Here is a 17809-nt window from a genome sequence, read left to right as displayed (position 1 = left end):
TGAAACGAGCGTTCGAATTTGTTTCAGGTCACACGCTTTTCAGGAGGAAAAAGGGAGAGTTAGTCGTTGCTAAAATAGTATAAAGTGGGGAAAACAGAAAACTGACTGCCAATGAATGGGCGATCATTACAATACTACAGGGCCTTAGGGAAAATCGGGTAAATTTTATTGTAACATAACCAAAATACACAATTTCGATACAGCGTATCTCTAAGATCTTAAGCCGAAAGTTGTCGATTTTACTTTGGGAAAGGTCCAGTTCAGTCGATCACAGTGGCGTGTCAGCCATTTTTTTGGACGAAGAAGTGTTTTGTTTACGTTCTCTCCTTATACTGACTCCGAATAGCTTAAAAACACGTTTCCGCATTTCGCTGTGTCTGACGATAAAAACCAGCGGATTCACTGCGCTGTTTGAATAATGCATCCATTTTACGAATATCACTAACGCAGTCATACCGTCTCCTTTAGGCAAACAGCCTGCACAGAACTCAGCCAGCATTGAAAGAACAAAGAAAGGCGTCCATGCCATGAGGAACAAACCTGTTAAAATGCTGAAGGTCAAGGCAACTTTTCGCTCTTCACGGACTTTGCAAGCAACGGCTTTTGCCGTGTCCAAGCTTGGGGTTCTACGAACCAGCGAACTTGCAGTTCGGAAGATCTTTGTGTACATTGTCAGTATCAAAATAGTTGGTAATACGAAGCCGACAGTGAAAACGAAGACTGTATATGCTCTTTTAAGCGTTATCGATCTTTGCATTTGTGAGAGTGCCGCCATGATTATTGCTGAAAGCCATGCTGTTGATATCAAGATTTTGTACACACGAGTCGTTAACGTGCCGTAGGTAAATGGCCTCGAAATCACATAGCAACGTTCGATAGCAATCGCCGTAAAATGAAAGATAGAGGCCAAGGCACTAAATATATCAAAACACAAATAAATCTCCAGCAAATGTATCGGGATATTCTGGAAATTAACAAACGTGAGATAAGTCCATATCGGCACGGATACAGCTCCGACCAGTAAATCTGAAACAACCAGGCTCACGATAAAGATATTAGTGCGTGTGTGAAGAAAAGCATTGCGTCTGTAAGTTGTTATTACGAGAGAGTTTCCTACAATGATGAGAAAAGCTAAGGCCTGAGAAAACACCAGCAAAACATACGATGGTGAGCGCGATGAACCAGGAACTTCGGAAGTCGTATTCATCACCACACTCCTTTACCGAGCAAAGAAGATTTAAAGATGGTTTTGAGGGCTCCACCTTAAAAATTGGAGAAGTGTTCAATGCAAAAACAATTTCCTCCTGATGAATGTCTTATCGGGCAGCGCTTTCCTTTGATAGTCTAATTACCTTTCAAATTTTATTCAAATAAATAGTTAAACAAAGAAATGCAAAATCTTCCGTCAAAGAGCATGGCAGTAGCCGAATACGTCTTGTTCAAAAAATCTTTCACTCTTCATAAAAGACTTGTCCAATTTTTTGAGTACCTTTCGCACAATTCTTGCGGCCAACGAAAAAGGGCCTTTTTTTTAAAACATGACCAGCATAATCAAAAAGCATCCGGTTTGAAAGTATACTTGAATTGCCACAAGACAGGAAATATTTGAGACGCAAACGACCTTTGATGACATCCGTGGAAAATCTCCTCGGCTTTTCATAGAATCCATCCTTTAGTAAAACTGTCAATCTTAGGTGAAGTTCACCGACGCTTTGTAAGGCAAATTTGTCCGCCACAAATCAAAGTGTCTGTTGCCCTTTCACTGCTGAAAGATCGACACTCAAAGCCTTTTTTTATCCGGTTATAAAACAGTAAGTGTATTTCTTATCCTTAAAATTCATAACTTTGACGATAAATTGAAACCACGATGGGGGCTCCGTAAGGTTTATTTAATATCTCTATAATTCAGTATTGTAACGTTGTTAGAGCACCTAATAAATGACGTTTCTTTCACATCTCAAAAATATGATTTTTTAAATATTACCGAGAGGAACTTATGGCGTTTCATTATTAATGAAAGAAACCAGAACCTTTCGAATTCGTAATTTAATATTGATGGCAAGGGTACTTTTAAATATCTTTTAAATATCTTTTAAAGGATCTAGAAACTCTAAGACAAATGCGGTTGCATAAAGCTGCTCATTTACTGTCTAAGCGCTCAATATTCATGTCTTTTTTGAAAGAAAGAAAAATTTTTGTTTGGATGAGTAAAAACGTAAAAAAAAAAGAAAAAAAAGTATAATTGAGTCCCCATGAAAAGGTGAACAAAAATAGTCCAGATGCCTCATGCGCAAATAGAGGGGAATCATCACAAGCCAAACTAATATTCGTAGAAGGAAATCATCTCCTCCTTACACCATAAACTAAGCAAAACATGTCAATGCAATTCGTCATACCATAGAAATTACACTAAGGTATGGCTCTTTATGCCGGCGATGGGCGATGCGATAATTTATAACGTGATGTAGCGTGATCTAACGTGACATGACGCATTGCGGTATGATTTGATTTCATGTGATGTGATATGATGTGATGTAACGTGATATAACGACGTTACGTGATGCGATATGATATGAAGTGACATGAAGCGATGCAATGTGATATGATGTGATGTGATGTAAGGTTATCTAACATGATTTGACGTGGTCCGATGTGACGATGATGTGACCTGATGTGATTCGGGTGGTTCCACTTTACTGCCGCCGTATTGGAGAAAATTAATCAAGAAAATTCGTAATTCGTTAAATTTATCGAACGCGATACTTTGCCTCGAAAGTAATCTTCCAAAAAGATATCAATTGGCTTCATGGCAATGTACTTAAAATGAACGGTATCGTGTTCCTTGTAATGTGCTACCTCGGGTCCTCCGGTCCCTTCTGGGTAGGACCTGGTAAATGGGTAAACATCGAGGACCTCGAGGTTAGCCTGGCACATAAGGGAAGTGGCAAAGGTATTGTATAGTATCACTCTCTGAAAAGAAAAAGAGATTTTGGTGAGCTAAGTAACCTCCCCTCTTTGTACATCAAAAGCCTTCCAAGCAAGGTCAAGATTGCAAAAAAATTTTTTTTTAGTTTTTGCTTCGCAAAAAAGGTCTGTTAAACCCACCATTATTTTCAGTACTGATTCAGTATTGTTCAAGACAGTACGAAAATCTCAAAGTACTTGGACACGCTAGAAAGCCTGGGAATGGATGGTGAAAAAAAAAAAGTATTAAACTAAGTATTCGCCTACCGTTGGGTTCAGAAATCGCTGCCAGTCACTCTTTAGTCGACTTTCAATGTCTTTCTCTTTATTCATTGAAGTTGTGGTTTTCCAAATAACGCGAGTCTTGTACCTTAATTCACCATTTCCCATGTTCCTTTCGTTTAAAAGATCTATCACTCCTTTTAGCAGAATCCGATAGTTGGCTAAGCTTGTGCTCTCCATGTAATGCAGGCCCAAATTCAGAATCATTGCGCTGTTTTCGTTCATCTCAGGTCGTTCCAGGACTTCTCGGATGTGAACTAAGATTTGCTGGGGTTCAAAATCCATGTCGTCCCAGGCTACTGGCTGTATGCTCGGCCACGGGTACACCCACATTTTACTTAAATTACAAATTTTGAAAACTTCATTGCACAGCGGCCCATCCTTCAATGATACGTATAATCTCTCAGCATTTGAGTCACCGAAAAGCCACAATGTCCCTAGTTTACGAGGAGACGTACTTTTGAATCGGGAGTGGTTAGAAATATCTGGATAAGAGAAAAATACACATTTGGATGGATAGCATCAATCATATAAATGAAAGGGATTTGGCCATGACAAGCTCACTGTTTCTGGATCAAATGGAAATTTTAAGCTTTGGCTTTCCATTTTAGGGGCAATACGGGACAATAGGTTTTAGATTAGGGACGAGCCAATAAAAAACCAAAACCACGCGTTACGCGTGCGCTGCGCTCACCCGTGAGCTATCCAGTTGAAGACTCGAAGAGACATACCATATCTGCGCGCGCCCATATATCTATATATCTCTATTTTATTTATCCTCAACTATATATCGTAATAATCAATGATCTTGCAGCTGTGTAATTTTCTGAATTAGTTAAGGCCAGTCGAGCCTGTTCTCGTCACTAGGGACCTCAAACGATCATGACGGCAAAGCCGAGGAAGACCTCGATAAAGTTAAAATTTAGCGTTCACTGCCACTTACAGCGCCATAACTCAAATTCAGCAGAACGTGCGAGTAGCGTTGAGTTCTCGGAAACACTGATTGGGTTTTTGTTCTTAGACTTGCGCACTGATTTTGGTGATTTCATGGTATTGTTTTGCAGAGGAAACTCAAGAAAAGTTCAAAGCCTTAAAGCGCATATACTGAGTTAAAGTTCTGTCCAATATATCTTCTGTTTTGCCACTTCCTCGTTGCCTTCGCCGTTCAAGGTCTCCATCAACCAACTGCCAAGTCACTTCACTACTCAGAAAGGACAAAAATTGACGTGCGGACGTGGACTCTTGAAGAATTTACACTTGTTACGTACCTGTGAGGTAAGGTCTCCAATTTTTGCCAAGCCACCTCCCAAACCCATCCCACATGAAGTTACACTTCACTCCACAGGTCAAGTCAAAGTCTAGGAGGAAACTTATCCTCTGTGAATTCATTTTTGATTGCCTGTTTAGTCTGTTTATTAAATAGGTTCCTATGAAAAACATTTACACACATCATAAGATGTATTTTCGCATTTTCTCACAAAATTGGATATTACCTATGGTTGGATGTAGCGGCCATAAGTGGAAAGTAATAGCTAGGCTATAATCTAGGATGCTGCATCCGGGACTTTTGTGGAACTCTTCACATTACATGTACATTTGAAAGACTTGTGTGAAGAAATAAAACCAGTTTTATTAATCCTTCGAGACCTAGGAGTGACTAGCATCTGGAATGATGTTACATGTACCTGGTAATTTTATTGGGTGTTTTCCTTGAGAACGAGAAAAATCCTCTCTAAATGTCTGCTGTGGGAGTAAAAACTCCTTAGGACATACCTATACCCAGATGTATTTAAAATAACCACTTTTTGCCAATTCAGGCGAGCACACAGAATCTCCCCTCCCCCCTCTAACAATGTTGGTAAAAGTGAGCAATTGCCACAGGGCCTTAACGAAGCGCACATAATTCAGCATTGTTTAGGGGAGAGGTGGGGGGATAGTTCGACATTAGTACTATATATCCCGTTGAGTGTTCCATGACTTTTAACCTGCATATTACTTGATGGCTTATTTCTAGATTGTCGGAGCACCTTCGCCTTGGAAGCGAGAATTACCCAATGCTTATTTTCATCTTTTCCTTGAAATAACTAAGAAGTAATAGATCCTATCCTACCTCCAGCTGTAGGTAACGGAATGTTGATCATAATAAGCTTTCCATCTTGAAAGCGTTGAAGAAGGTAATCATCTCTGGCTCGGTTCTTTCCAAGCATGCCTTCTTTCTGTAATTTACCATGCGAATTCCCTGAGGAAAAACAATACTTTTAAAATAAGGATTCTCTCCTTTGGAACTTCCATTTAATGAAAGAAGCGGGTAGGATGAAAAAAAACTGCGGTTACTAAACACAACAGTGAGATTCGATTTGCTGAGAGCGTGGTTTCAAGAAAACATTTGGGTCACCGCACGACGAATTTAATCTTGGACCTTTGGATTCTGCGATCTGATGCTCAACCATTAGGCAAAAGAGAGCAGCGGATCATTCGGATCGCGTACTCTCAAGGTCTTAGGTGCGATTCATCGAGGGAACTAACTTTTTTATCGCCCCATCCTTGTCACAAGAAGAATATCTTTCATTATGCCTTAAACGAACGCAAAATCTACCATCTTTCATTTCTAAAAAATAAATAGTTATTCGTACCAACTATAAACCAGTTTTTTGGGGGTTCTCGATATCCGTCACATAAGCTATAGTCCAGTGTGATATCCAACTTATAGACCCCTGGGTCCATAACAAGAAACAAGAACTCGTATGTTCCATTTCCGTGATCAAACATTGTAGGTGACACAGTGGCCGGACCGAGAAGCAACACGCGCCACGAGTCGCCGCCAATGTGCTTCAACTTGCCATTCCGAGTCTTTGTTTGAATGCTGAAACGACTGAACTGACCCGCAGGCCTGATGTCAAAAAACGAAATCAAACTCTTGGTGGCATCCGTCTGAAGTTCGCGATTAGGTGACGGCCCATTCCATGAAATATTGTGGAAACATGGTTTAAGAATTGAGTCCAAATGAACTCGCGCTTGGTGAATTCTACACCAGCTTTCTTGAAAACTTTCGACTTGATGCGAAGTTTTCAGCGCGTCTTCGAAGCAAAATGAATTTCCTCCATTGTTTCTGAAATACTGGAAATAAATCAGTTGTAGTGCTATTGCTGATAGCCATAATTTCAGAACCGCTCTAGAATGCCGAGCGATGAGGGAGATCATTTGGAATGAATAAATGTTTTATTTATTAGGTTTATTATTATTTTCGTTAATAGGAAAGGACGTGGTGTGAATGATGTTGATCGTAATCATGGTAACTAAGACTAAACCACCAGTAATCTTTTTGTCAGCTTGTTCAGCCTAACACTTATCCTAATTCAAAATCTATCAAATTTAATGAAGAAAACAGAGCCAATAAAAAAGCTTATGTTAAGTGTCAGCTTGTTCAACCTAACACTTATCCTAATTCAAAATCTATCAAATTTAATGAAGAAAACAGAGCCAATAAAAAAACTTATGTTAATGGCCAAGTGATTCGCAGAAATAACTTTGGCCAAAACGTGACCGTGCCCACGCTTATTGAGACGTGTCAAGCATCTATTACCATCAGAAGCGCGAATCACGTCGTACAATTCTTTGATAGTCCAGTTTTTGACTATGCCGATATCATTTGAGGAGACAAGGATAATACTATTATTATGGTAGATTTGCAAATACTGCAAAATAAAGCCGCAAAAGTTATCCTCGATTTGCCGAGCAACGCTTCATCCACTGATGCTCCAAAAACGCTTGGCTGGCCAACATTACTCCAACAGCGCCTTGTACATAGATACATTGCCACCTCTAAGTACATTCACGGGCTTGTGGATTATTGCTTTAACATTTAAAGAAATTCTGACATCCATAGTTATAATACGAGAAGAAAGAACGATTTCCACCTTCCTCATGTTAAAAGAAACAATGGAAAACAAAGACTTTTATACATATGTGCAAAAGAATGGAATGTTTTAGGTACTTCTTTTAAAGAAATCGACTCTTTTCTCGTTTTTAAGCAAAGACAGTTAGTTTTTTTATCGACTGAATAATAAGCAACTTTTATTAACATATTTCGTGTATTTCACAGTTTTTGTGTTTGTAACTTGTTATCTATTTATGATGACTTTTATTTTTTTAATACAGTGCCCACAGAATACCACTTTCCAGTGACGTGAGCATTATATGTTATTATAACAATATGCACAAGCCGTGTCGTGTTCAACGTGAATAAAATTCGAGTTTTTGCCGATCTAAATTAAATTGGGTCGACGGAATTGATTCAAATTCCAATTACATGTAATTCTAGCAGCATGCCCTCGGCTTATGAATGAATCTAACGAAAACATCAAAGAACAATAGTTGTGTATTTGATTCGCCTCAACTGAAGTGCGCAAAGTGTCTGGCCTTAGTTTTAGCTAAAATAAGATTGATAGTTATGTCAAGTAAATTTGGTGATGCTTTATTAATGACATCTTACTTTGTAAATTGACTGTCGATTGTGATTTTGGACTTCTCTCGTATCATGAATATGAAGCAAAACAGAGGTGAAATTTAAAGCTTTTACAAAAACCAACACGATTCTAAGTTTCAGAGTTTTTCTAGCCGTATATAGTGTTTAACGAGGTTACAGTAAAAAAAAAAAAAAATCCTCGGCGAATAACAAAGAGAGGCACAAGTACATCAACATTCCAAGCAAATGTGTTCGGTTACTATGGTTATAGCTGTTGTAGTTTCAACGTGTCCTGGTGGATAATTTGCATAAGGTTAAAAAGCAGAAATTTTTTTACAACCATTCGATGGAACTTACATGCTCCAAATGAGCCAGGTTTACGTCCACTGGTGGAAAACATTTGTCAAATGTTGGCTTTCAACAGTAGCTGTTCATCTTCTTCACTACAATTATTTCAGCGATGAAAGAAACTTGTATTCTCTTGAGGAATCAAACAGAATTTCCCAAAATCTCGAACAATTCAAAGAATACTGGTGTCGAATTCGCCGAGCACGGGTCGACTTGGACTCAATTCTTAAACCATGTTTTTACAATATTTCATGGAATGGACCTTCTCCTGAACGCGCGCTCCAAACGGATGCCGGCAAAAGTGCGATTTCGTTCTTTGACATTAGACCAGCAGGTCAGTTCAGTCGTTTCAGCATTCAAACAAAAACTCGGAATGGTAAACTGAAGCACATTGGCGGCGACTCTTGGCGTGTGTTACTGCGCGGTCCGGCCACTGTGTCACCTACTACGTTTGATCACGGAAATGGCACCTACGAGTTTTTGTTTCTTGTTATGGACCCTGGGGCCTATAAGTTGGATATCACTCTGGACTATAGCCTGTGTGACGGATTCCGCGATCCGCCAAAAAATTGGTTCATCGTAGGTAAGATGTCTGAAATACAATCAAAAAAAGTTCCTTGGGGAGTCTTGTTTGTGATGTGAATTGATGCTGGGCAAGATACTAAACTCTGGATAAGAGTTCTTTGCTTAAAAATTGTACATATAATGGTCCTGTAGCTTTTCTTGGGTTTGATTAGTATTTCAACAACAGAATCAAAGGTAAATGAACATGGAAGGCTGTTCTTTTGATTAATCCAATTGGAAATCTGACTTAAGAATACATTTTAAGAGGACAGTACTTCAATTTGTGCAAGTCTCACTCATTTGACGTCATCACAGATTATTAAAACGGTAATTTAATAACTTACATTATACATTCGAATTCAATTCGAGCCAAAATGTTTGCGCAGATTACGAAATCATTCATCTCATCTTCTGTCTACTTTTTCTGAAACTTAATTCTGAACACTTAAAACTTAAAGATATATAGCATCAAGATTCTGAAACGTGTTTTTTTTATCGTTGATTCTCCTTGCTTGATAATCATAGATGTTCATAAATTTGAGTTGGTTCTCTAAAACCATCATCATACAAGTACACCGCAGTCGGCAGCAAGTTTCTTTGATTCCCTCTTGTCTTGCACAAGGTTTCATATCTCTTCTGGCGTTTTAGGAAAGTTGTAGTAAAGATCCCATTCGCTTAAGTCTCAGCTTTAGGCAACCAGACTTAGACTTACGCAACCATTTTGCCGCATCAGGGAATGTCCCCAAGGAAGCGGATCTTTTGTTCGTGTTATGAAGCTAAAATAAGTAATAAAAAGAGTGAAAAAAATAAATCTAACAAGTATTTCCCAATCTTGGAGAAAATTTTTGCCATAATTTTAAATTACCCACCACAGATCCTTTTAGTTTTGACCTGTTAAATCACCAACTGTATGTGAAGCACCTCACCTCATGAATACTACAACCTCGTCAAAACGATCCATCTTTCATGGCCAGCGGTCGCATTGATGAGATCTACTATTTCATCTTTTCGCATCGACCCGTTTGTCCCTTTTTCTTATTTTACTTTTTTTTACAAGGAAATTCCCAAGGTAAGATGCAAAAAGATGGGACACTCGGTGCAAACCGTGCGAAGGACGACTATCTTCTTCAATCATTCCAGAATGGGAAGCTTATTATGATTAACATTCCGCTGCCAGACGATAGAGGTAAGGGAACTTGTGAATTTCTGACTGGATCAACGTTTCTGACGGTTTTTCTTTTGCTGTGCAAACTGAAAAATAAGCTGTATATACACAAAGCAATTAATTTGTGACGAGCACCGATCGTAAACACGAAGTCGCAATGCGTTCAACAGCGTACTCTCAAGGAACTACTCATTATTCATTATTTATACCCTGGGGGCGGAAAGTAGGTGGGCGGGGGGTTTCGGAGGAATTTGGGGGATCTCATGATTTTCTCTATAGTTTTCAGGGGGAACAGAAGGGGATCAGTTGTCGCGAGTAGAGTATAAAGAGGGATGGAATTATATAAAATGGACTGTCCAAAAAGTAAGATCATTAGAAAGCAACAGAGCTTTAGGGGAGAATAGGTAAATTTTGTTGTGGCTTTACCAAAATGTTCCACGTCCCCTTCTCCCTGATGATAAGTTAAGACCAGTCTCTGATTGCGTTTGAGCTTCTGTTTAGCAAGGACACGCTTTCCCGCATTACTTTGACCGTCATGACCCTTTAGGAAAAGCTATCAAGTGCACCGTTTCAAATACAGTCCAAGTGAACCTATTTGCCGTTTGTTGCAATGTTCCGGTCCTTTCCGGTTTATTCCTTCTGCCTGTAGGAGCATTTCTAATGAACCAGTTACCAGACCGCCCCTGCCTCTCTGCCAAGTTTAACTTGTCTTGTGGCATGGATTGTAAATTTACGTGGGATGGATTCGGCCGTTGGCTTGGAAAAAATTGGAAGCCATATCTTACAGGTATGTTTCGGGATTGTGGTTTACGGCAACTAAGCAGAACTAGCGTAACTCCCGTGAGGGAATTTATTATAAATTAACAGATTTCAGTCGTCGTACAAATGGTAGACGTAAGTAAGAACTAAAAGTCTGAAAACTGTAACGGTAATTACGTCAAAATTCAGAGCTTGTGTAAAATAGTCTGTTTCTACGCTCTTCAGTGAATTCACTGAAGAGCGTAGAAAACGAGTCCCTGCGCAGACGCATTAAAGTCGGAGGACCTCCCGCACATACCGTTCAGTTGATCTACCGCTGAGCCATACAGAACTCGTGACGAGCCATTACTTGACAGTTGGTTCATATGTGATTCTCCTCTTGCATACTGCTCCTGACGGTGAATGTTATTATTTTTCGTGATGTACAGAGCTTTAGAGGAGCTCTAACCACTTGAATTCTTTACAGAAGTACCTGGGCACACTAAGCCGATGAAATTGGGTATCACGGCTCCTAAGCTGGAAAAGTTGTGGATTTATGGAGACTCACAGGCCGAAAGACTGCACTTATCGATAAAGGATGGACCTCTTTGTACGGAGATCTTTAAATCTTGTAATCTAAGTAAAATGTGGGTTTACCCTTACAGCGGTAAGTTTCCAAAATGGGATGATCAAGACTTCGATAAGTCCATTATTCTCGATAGTCTCAGGGTTGTGTTGGAAAGACCCGATATGAGCGAAAACAGTGTGTTGATTTTGAATCTTGGACTGCATTACATGGAGAGCATCAGACTACAAGATTATAGAATACTTCTTTTGAAGGTGATTGATCTATTGAACGAAAGAAACAAAGGTACAGGCGAACTGAAGCATAAGGCTCGTGTAGTATGGAAAACGTCCACTTCTATAAGCAAGGAGAAGGACACTGGAAGTCAACTGACAAGTGATCGAGGAAGATTTCTTGCTCTACCGGTAAGTATGTGGGGGGAAGAAGACATTAGAGTTGGCACTTTCAAGTAGATATTTGCTTTTTCTTTATTTTTTTTGGTACGTTATTGCTTTTTTTCTTCGTGCCAATGGTTGGTTGATCATCGGCCGGTTGAAAATTCGATATCTCCGCCGGTGGTTCGTTTATTTCTCGCGTTATCCTTTTACGTAACCAATTTGAATTCATTCAATTTTAATTTTCGCCCAAGACTGAAGATTACTTTCAAAAATCAGAAATTTAAATGCCATGAGAAATGTGACTTAATATCTAAATGTCCTTGATTTTCCTTTTTTTTTGATTAAATTTTTACTTAAAACGATTGACAGCTCGAATACAGTTCTTGGAAACTTAAGCCGTCTTATTATTAGTAGTAGTATAATTATTATTATTTTTCACTTTGCAGCGTGTGGCACTCTATAATTCTCTTGCAACTTCCCTCATGTGCCAGGCTGGCTTGGAGGTGCTTGATGTTTACCCCTTTACCAGGTCTTTTCCAGAAGGCACCGGAGGACCCGAGGTAGCCCGGCACAAGGAGCGTGATATTGTGCATTTCAAGTTCCATGTGATGAAACCTATCGAACACTTTTTGGAAGAATACTTCTTGGGAAAAATAGCCAGTCCCATCAATTTTGTGAATTACATGTTTTCATAATGCAACGATTGTTGTAATCTAACGTCTTATGATAAAGGATTGTTTACGCCAGAGAAAATTTTCCCACTGACTTTTCAAATTTTGAAAGTCAGTTCAGATAGGTCAGCAGACGTGACAACTTGAAAACTCACAAAGAAGTAATTACAATGCTTAAGTGAAAAAGTAAAGAAGTAGGAAAGTTAAGAAGTGGGAAAGTAAAATGGGAAGGTGTAGAAATGGGGGAGAATTAATACAAACGTAAAGAATAGGAATCAAACCTGTTTATTCGAATTCAATAAGCATTATAATATAGCGCGTAAATTTGTCTAATCAAATTGAATTGAGTGAGCGTGCTTCATATTCCTATTGTGCACGCTCATGACGTCAGCAATCAAATCCCTCAAGAAAAAAATCTTTACAACATGTAGGCCCCATCCACACGTATCCGTATTTATCCACGTCCACACGTTGCCGTTTGTGAATCGTTTTTGGTGTCCACACGTAAACGCAAAAACGATTTGAAAACGATGACGTCGCCTACTGAGCATGCTCTTTAGAGCAAAACATGTGCCCGCAGTCTTGCGTATCCTGAGCCTGAATCCTCTTGGCTGTGCTCTTGGGCTTCTCAAACTTATCAACAGTGTTCGCAAGGCTAGAAATCCGTGACAGCATGGCCGCCACGCACGCGCATCGATGTCGAACTCGGTCTTAGGTTACAAACGAGTCGCAAAATCACTACAAGGAAAACAGTGCACTTTCAGCTAACCTTCTTTTAATAATTGCTCCTGTGTTACAACCGAAACTAGAGCTTGTTTATTCGCCATGTTTTAATTAATGGTCGATCGGCCGCACGCTGACTTATGAACCAATTGTTAAATATTTATTTATTATCTTTCGGATGCTCTTGGAACCGTGACTAGGTTTGAATTGTTACGTCATCGTTTTCAAATTGTTTTCAAATTTATCCGGATAAGGCGTCCACACAGAGAGGCTTAGCCAGCGTTTTCAAATTTATCCACTCTGGAGAGCGTTCTCAAATTTATCCGTTTTCGGTGTGTGAAAACGCCGTTTACGTGTGGACGGAACCCGTTACCGTATAAATATTTATCCGTTTTCAAATTTATCCGGATACGTGTGGACGGGCCATCGGGTTGAAAATGTTATAAAACAATTAGTTCATAAGTCAGCTGTGCGTTCATCGAAATATGCAGCACTTGGGAGGTTTGGAGAGCACTCAAGAAGCGGGAGTTGCTCTCGACTACGCCTCGAGCAACTCTTACGCATCTTTCGTGCTCTCCAAACTTCCTGCGTGCTTCATATCTCGATGAACGCACGCTGACCTATGAACCAATTGTTAAATATTTATTTACTATCTTTCGGATGCTCTTGGAACCGTGTCAAAGAGAAAGCCGGAGTATTCTTTGTAAATTTCCGTTTAGAAATCAATTTGGCAGTTATGTTATTGTTTTCGTAGATACTTTTTATCATAAGACGGGAGGAAAGAGCTTTCATTGGCGTAAAAGGCTAGTTTTTTCAAGAACAGCAGCACAAACAAGTCCTTGCTTCGATCTTAGTTATAAGTTGTTCCAAAAAAGGATGTCTTAAAACACAGTTCTTTGCTGTCTGCGCGAAGCTTACATTTACAAAAGTAATGCTTACAAGAGTTACCGTCGTTTTAAACAAACTAGAGTCCGAGTTTTTTTTCTTTTGAGATTATCTAAAACGTTTTCTCAAATCTTCGCCCTTGAGGTTTTTCCTTTCTTATTCCCGAAGGAAGTTAAATTTAGAGCTCTTAATGGCATTTGAAATTTTGCGTGGCCATACGCACTCTGCATTTTTTCAATAGGCCTTTAATCTATCCGTTGCACTTTGCAATAAAGTTGTACCTGTCGCTCTTTGCAGTAAGATTGTCAAAATTTTGTAATAACACCTGTCACACCTTGTACCAACGGCAAGCCTAATCTGCACTTCTCTCATCAGACACTAATGGCTCCGTATCTTGTGTTAAACTCAGCCAGTTTGATATACAGAATTGGCGGCATGAAAAGCCTTTCTGTTATCTCAATGGGCTTTACAATCAACAGTACATCTTAAGTCAGAATAAACGAACAAAAAAGCCCTTCTCTCGCTAATTTGTCGGAAGGAGATCCTCAATTTTAGGGCATTTTATCTCCAAAACAAAGCGCGCTATCGACATAAAATATTCTTAGGGAATATGTGCATAGAAAATTGAGTGATTTCATGACAGAGCAATCCAGTTATCTGATCAGCCAATGACTTCAATGAAGAAGTTCGTAGGCCGATTGTCACTTGTACCTACACGTTTCAAGACAGTTCAAGGTCATCTCTTCTTTCACGTTTATAATAATGAATTTTTTATATTGCTCATGTGTTAAAATTAAAAAAAGCACAAAATGCAAAATTGAAATAAATAGTTTTTTAAAAAACAGCAATCACAAATTTGATGCGACTATTTCAGAAGGCCCCGCGTGAACTCTTCTCAGGGATGACTTCTTAATTCGTCAATTTTATCTTGAAACAACTCGTTTGAAAACTTTCAACTTTATTTCCCAGCGACAGCTAGCTCCAAACTCAAGAAGGTTTTTTTTTTTTTTTTGCAGTTGAACCAGGTTTAAATATGTCATCCTCGAAACCAACTTCAATTAAGCAGCGAGGAATGACATTCGAAAAAAAACTGAAAATGTAAAATTTAGAATAGGGCAACGAGAAAAAGAATATGACAACGAATTTGTTTTTTCATCACGATAACATGCATCGATTTACAAATCTAGAGTTCATCGTTCTCGATGGATTGAGTTATTAAAGGAAAGGATCTCAATACGCCATTATTGATACTCATAACTGTTGCCATGCAACGCAAGCAATCCTTTAGGATAGGATTACAAGCAAATAATATAAAACAAATAAAGACAGAATCACAATAGAGGCAGTTAATTTATTCTGCACGTACAGACAGGTGGTGTTTCTTTTTTGACAGCTTTCTTTCAATAACAGCGAGGGTTTATCATTTTTTTTTCAAAGGGTTTTTTTCAAAGGGTTTAGCTTTCGTTTGAAATTTGATTTTAACATAGCTGGAAAACAATTCGTGGAAAATTGTGATTTTTCTTTTACGCAATTGTTATCACGGGAAGTCTGTATGAATTCACCAGCGTTAGTTAATGCCACGAGCGTCCAGAATTCAAATGGCTCTGACAAATGGCAGCTGCCCCACTATGTACCTCTCCGCGCCATTCAAGCACCTTCCATTCTTCTCGCTGTTGCGATATTATTTGGCAATGCTCTTGTCATCGCATCCTACAAGATTAACCGGCGACTGAGAACTCGAACAAACGCATTTCTCGTCAGTTTAGCCGTGTCGGATTTCCTGGTTGGAATTATATCGATGCCGATGTGGATCTACAACATCATCATAGTGGATAATGGTTCCGTCCCCTTTAAAGCCATTTTCAAAACTTTCGATGTCTTTTCAGCTCTGGCGTCCATTTACCATTTGACCGCCATAAGTATCGAACGTTACATTGCCGTTTCTCGACCGTTTTATTATAAAAGTTTATCGTCCTCGTTTCAACGGACAATGATAACATCTGCATGGCTTGTCGCCGGCTTATTGGCTTCTCTCTCGTCTTTTACCGTGCCATCTGTTCTTAAAATCCCTTGGAACAGTCTAATATATGCCACTATTATGTTCATCATCAGTTTCGCAATTCCGGCAGCCATTATGTTTTTTATGTACGCGGGCGTTTTTTCAGTAGCGCGCTCACTTCTTCAGCGTAACCCGCATCACTCCCCTGGGGGTCGACAAAGCACAGGAAGCCTGATGAGCCAATACTATCAAGGGGAGAGAAAAGTGGCCATTACTGTGGCATTCATCACAGGTTTGTTCATCACTACCTGGGTGCCATTTTTTACTGTATCTATCATGGCTGCCTATTGCTTTCACTGTCTTCCTTCGTCGCCGAAAACATTCACATGGCTTGTTGCTATTGTTAAGGGTGCGCACTACCTGAACAGCGGTGTGAACCCACTAGTGTATGCTCAAAGGGACAGTGAAATGAGAAGAACATTCCTTACTCTGTTAGGACTTAAGCGCGTCAATCGTCGTTTGAGCGCCAAACAAGAAAAGCCATGGGGAATTAAACAACTGACTGGCCGCACGATACAGTGCTATCATTTAGGTAGTTCTAGTGGTGCGCAGTATCATGTGAGAGGTACAGTTAATGAAATGTTTATTAGAATTCCTGAAAACTATGTGGGTCACTGTAGACCGATGGTTTCTGAGTAAGCTGCACCCTAGGTCCAGAAGTCCTGTCCAAGCTATTCCATTATGTCCCTAGGTAAGACAGTTTAATTTTACCGTGCCCTCCAAGCCCAAGAGTATAACTGGGTATTCGTAAGCTACTCACTTGGTTAGAACTGAAGGAGGTCAGCCCTCGGTGGAAAAGCATGCCGTTAAGTTTAATTGATGAGCTCCGATAGCATGGACTTGGCTTGTTTACCAATTGCAGTTAGTTTCATCTTACTGTTTGATCAGTAACATGTATTTGTGTGATCTGAAACCTTCCGATGAATAATGCGAGAACTTTGCAAATAAGGCTGTCGAGCTGCACGTACGAAAGCGAAATACTGTCGAACGAAGACCTTCTTATGCATTTTTCATTCTCATACAATATTTATATAGTTTTAAATGGAGGTCCGGGGTTTAATTACTTTTTCTGCGTTATTTGTTCTTAAAATATAAAATTTGTTTTGTATATCCAGCTACACCTGCCAATTTCACCGTTTTCTTTTTAATTATTCCGTCTGTGATAACGTTGTATAAGAAAACTGGTCTTCTTTAGTTTATTATAGAATAAAATTAAGCTTCCCTTCCTGATTTAAGATCTTTCAGCATCTACCGACAAAGATGTCGAAAGAAATGACAATCTTTATGTTTGGATCAGATTTCAGTTTGCGTTCGAAAGCAAGTTTTTTTCTGCGTTTGACGGGATTGTATACAAGTTCTTTGCTCATGAAATAGACTACGCGCCGTCACAATCGTTCGTAATTTTCCGCACAAATCTGCTTTGCAACGAGCAATTCCGCAATTTAATACATCAAGGCTTGTGCCGAGAAGTACATCTATTTTTAACTTCTCAACATTAGCTGCAGTTAGTTCAGCGTGTAACGGGCCTTGAAAATGAATGAGACATTGAATCACGGGGTTGGGGTGTTATCATAAGCCTCAAGATATTTGCACTGAGTAAAACTGAAAAACTATACTCAGGTTAGTGGTAAGCCAACTTTGAAAGTTTACAAAGACGTAACGGTACCTGGGCTTAGAACAATAACATGCTGATATCATAATTGAAAGCGCACCACCCTCAAGAATCTTCTTTGCGTAAATTTTTTTCTGGTGGGGGACACTCCATTATCAGTGCTTCTCGTCGCGTGGACATGAGCCCGCAGATACCCAGGGAAGATGAGCAGTAAAAATACGTTACGTTAAGCGCTTGGAAATTCGCCACTGCGACCCCTACCGTCTTTGTAAAATCTTAGCCACGCCCCTGTTGTACATAATTATATTGTATTTCTGTGTTTGTCGACCCGCGGAGAGGTGATGTGGATTATGTTGAAGAAGGGAACGTG

The 17809-nt window shown here is 39.5% G+C and overlaps 4 protein-coding genes across 4 annotated transcripts; 2 read left to right on the top strand and 2 right to left on the bottom strand.

Moving 5' to 3' along the window:
- Positions 1 to 268: 268 nt before the first annotated feature.
- LOC131773082 (D(1B) dopamine receptor-like) lies at positions 269 to 1207 on the bottom strand. The gene has a single exon (XM_059089046.2). The coding sequence runs from the start codon at positions 1205 to 1207 to the stop codon at positions 269 to 271; it is 939 nt and encodes a 312-aa protein (XP_058945029.2).
- A 1050-nt stretch (positions 1208 to 2257) lies between these two features.
- Positions 2258 to 6133, bottom strand: LOC131773057 (uncharacterized). Its single transcript, XM_059089018.2, has 5 exons — positions 5880 to 6133; positions 5357 to 5485; positions 4515 to 4673; positions 3232 to 3731; positions 2258 to 2970 (listed from the first exon to the last, which is right to left on the bottom strand). The coding sequence occupies exons 1-5, from the start codon at positions 6013 to 6015 to the stop codon at positions 2722 to 2724; spliced, it is 1173 nt and encodes a 390-aa protein (XP_058945001.2). The 5' UTR covers positions 6016 to 6133; the 3' UTR covers positions 2258 to 2721.
- A 1722-nt stretch (positions 6134 to 7855) lies between these two features.
- Positions 7856 to 13970, top strand: LOC131783779 (uncharacterized). Its single transcript, XM_059100543.2, has 5 exons — positions 7856 to 8642; positions 9681 to 9809; positions 10438 to 10575; positions 11014 to 11516; positions 11936 to 13970. Exons 1-5 carry the CDS (start codon positions 8069 to 8071, stop codon positions 12182 to 12184), a joined length of 1593 nt encoding a protein of 530 aa, XP_058956526.2. The 5' UTR covers positions 7856 to 8068; the 3' UTR covers positions 12185 to 13970.
- Positions 13971 to 15188: 1218 nt separating this feature from the next.
- LOC131783777 (D(1) dopamine receptor-like) lies at positions 15189 to 16844 on the top strand. Its single transcript, XM_059100541.2, has one exon. It carries the CDS (start codon positions 15321 to 15323, stop codon positions 16464 to 16466), a length of 1146 nt encoding a protein of 381 aa, XP_058956524.2. The 5' UTR covers positions 15189 to 15320; the 3' UTR covers positions 16467 to 16844.
- The last annotated feature ends 965 nt before the right edge of the window (positions 16845 to 17809 follow it).

Source organism: Pocillopora verrucosa, chromosome 7, assembly GCF_036669915.1.
Source record: "Pocillopora verrucosa isolate sample1 chromosome 7, ASM3666991v2, whole genome shotgun sequence".
Taxonomy (NCBI): domain Eukaryota; kingdom Metazoa; phylum Cnidaria; class Anthozoa; order Scleractinia; family Pocilloporidae; genus Pocillopora; species Pocillopora verrucosa.
Note: the sequence above shows the minus strand (reverse complement) of the source record. Positions and strands in the feature narration are given on the sequence as shown.

What these genes read in the sequence shown, in the direction of transcription:
- LOC131773082 (XM_059089046.2), bottom strand. Translation starts at nt 1,207, where the DNA reads ATGAATACGACTTCCGAAGTTCCTGGTTCATCGCGCTCACCATCGTAT.
- LOC131773057 (XM_059089018.2), bottom strand. Translation starts at nt 6,015, where the DNA reads ATGTTTGATCACGGAAATGGAACATACGAGTTCTTGTTTCTTGTTATG. An exon ending in TCCGTTACCTACAGCTGGAG is followed by an intron (nt 4,674 to 5,356) that starts GTAGGATAGGAT and finishes TGTTTTTCATAG; the next exon opens with GAACCTATTTAATAAACAGA. An exon ending in AGCGATTTCTGAACCCAACG is followed by an intron (nt 2,971 to 3,231) that starts GTAGGCGAATAC and finishes TTTTCTTTTCAG; the next exon opens with AGAGTGATACTATACAATAC.
- LOC131783779 (XM_059100543.2), top strand. Translation starts at nt 8,069, where the DNA reads ATGCTCCAAATGAGCCAGGTTTACGTCCACTGGTGGAAAACATTTGTC. An exon ending in TCCGCTGCCAGACGATAGAG is followed by an intron (nt 9,810 to 10,437) that starts GTAAGGGAACTT and finishes TTCTGCCTGTAG; the next exon opens with GAGCATTTCTAATGAACCAG. An exon ending in GAAGATTTCTTGCTCTACCG is followed by an intron (nt 11,517 to 11,935) that starts GTAAGTATGTGG and finishes TTCACTTTGCAG; the next exon opens with CGTGTGGCACTCTATAATTC.
- LOC131783777 (XM_059100541.2), top strand. Translation starts at nt 15,321, where the DNA reads ATGAATTCACCAGCGTTAGTTAATGCCACGAGCGTCCAGAATTCAAAT.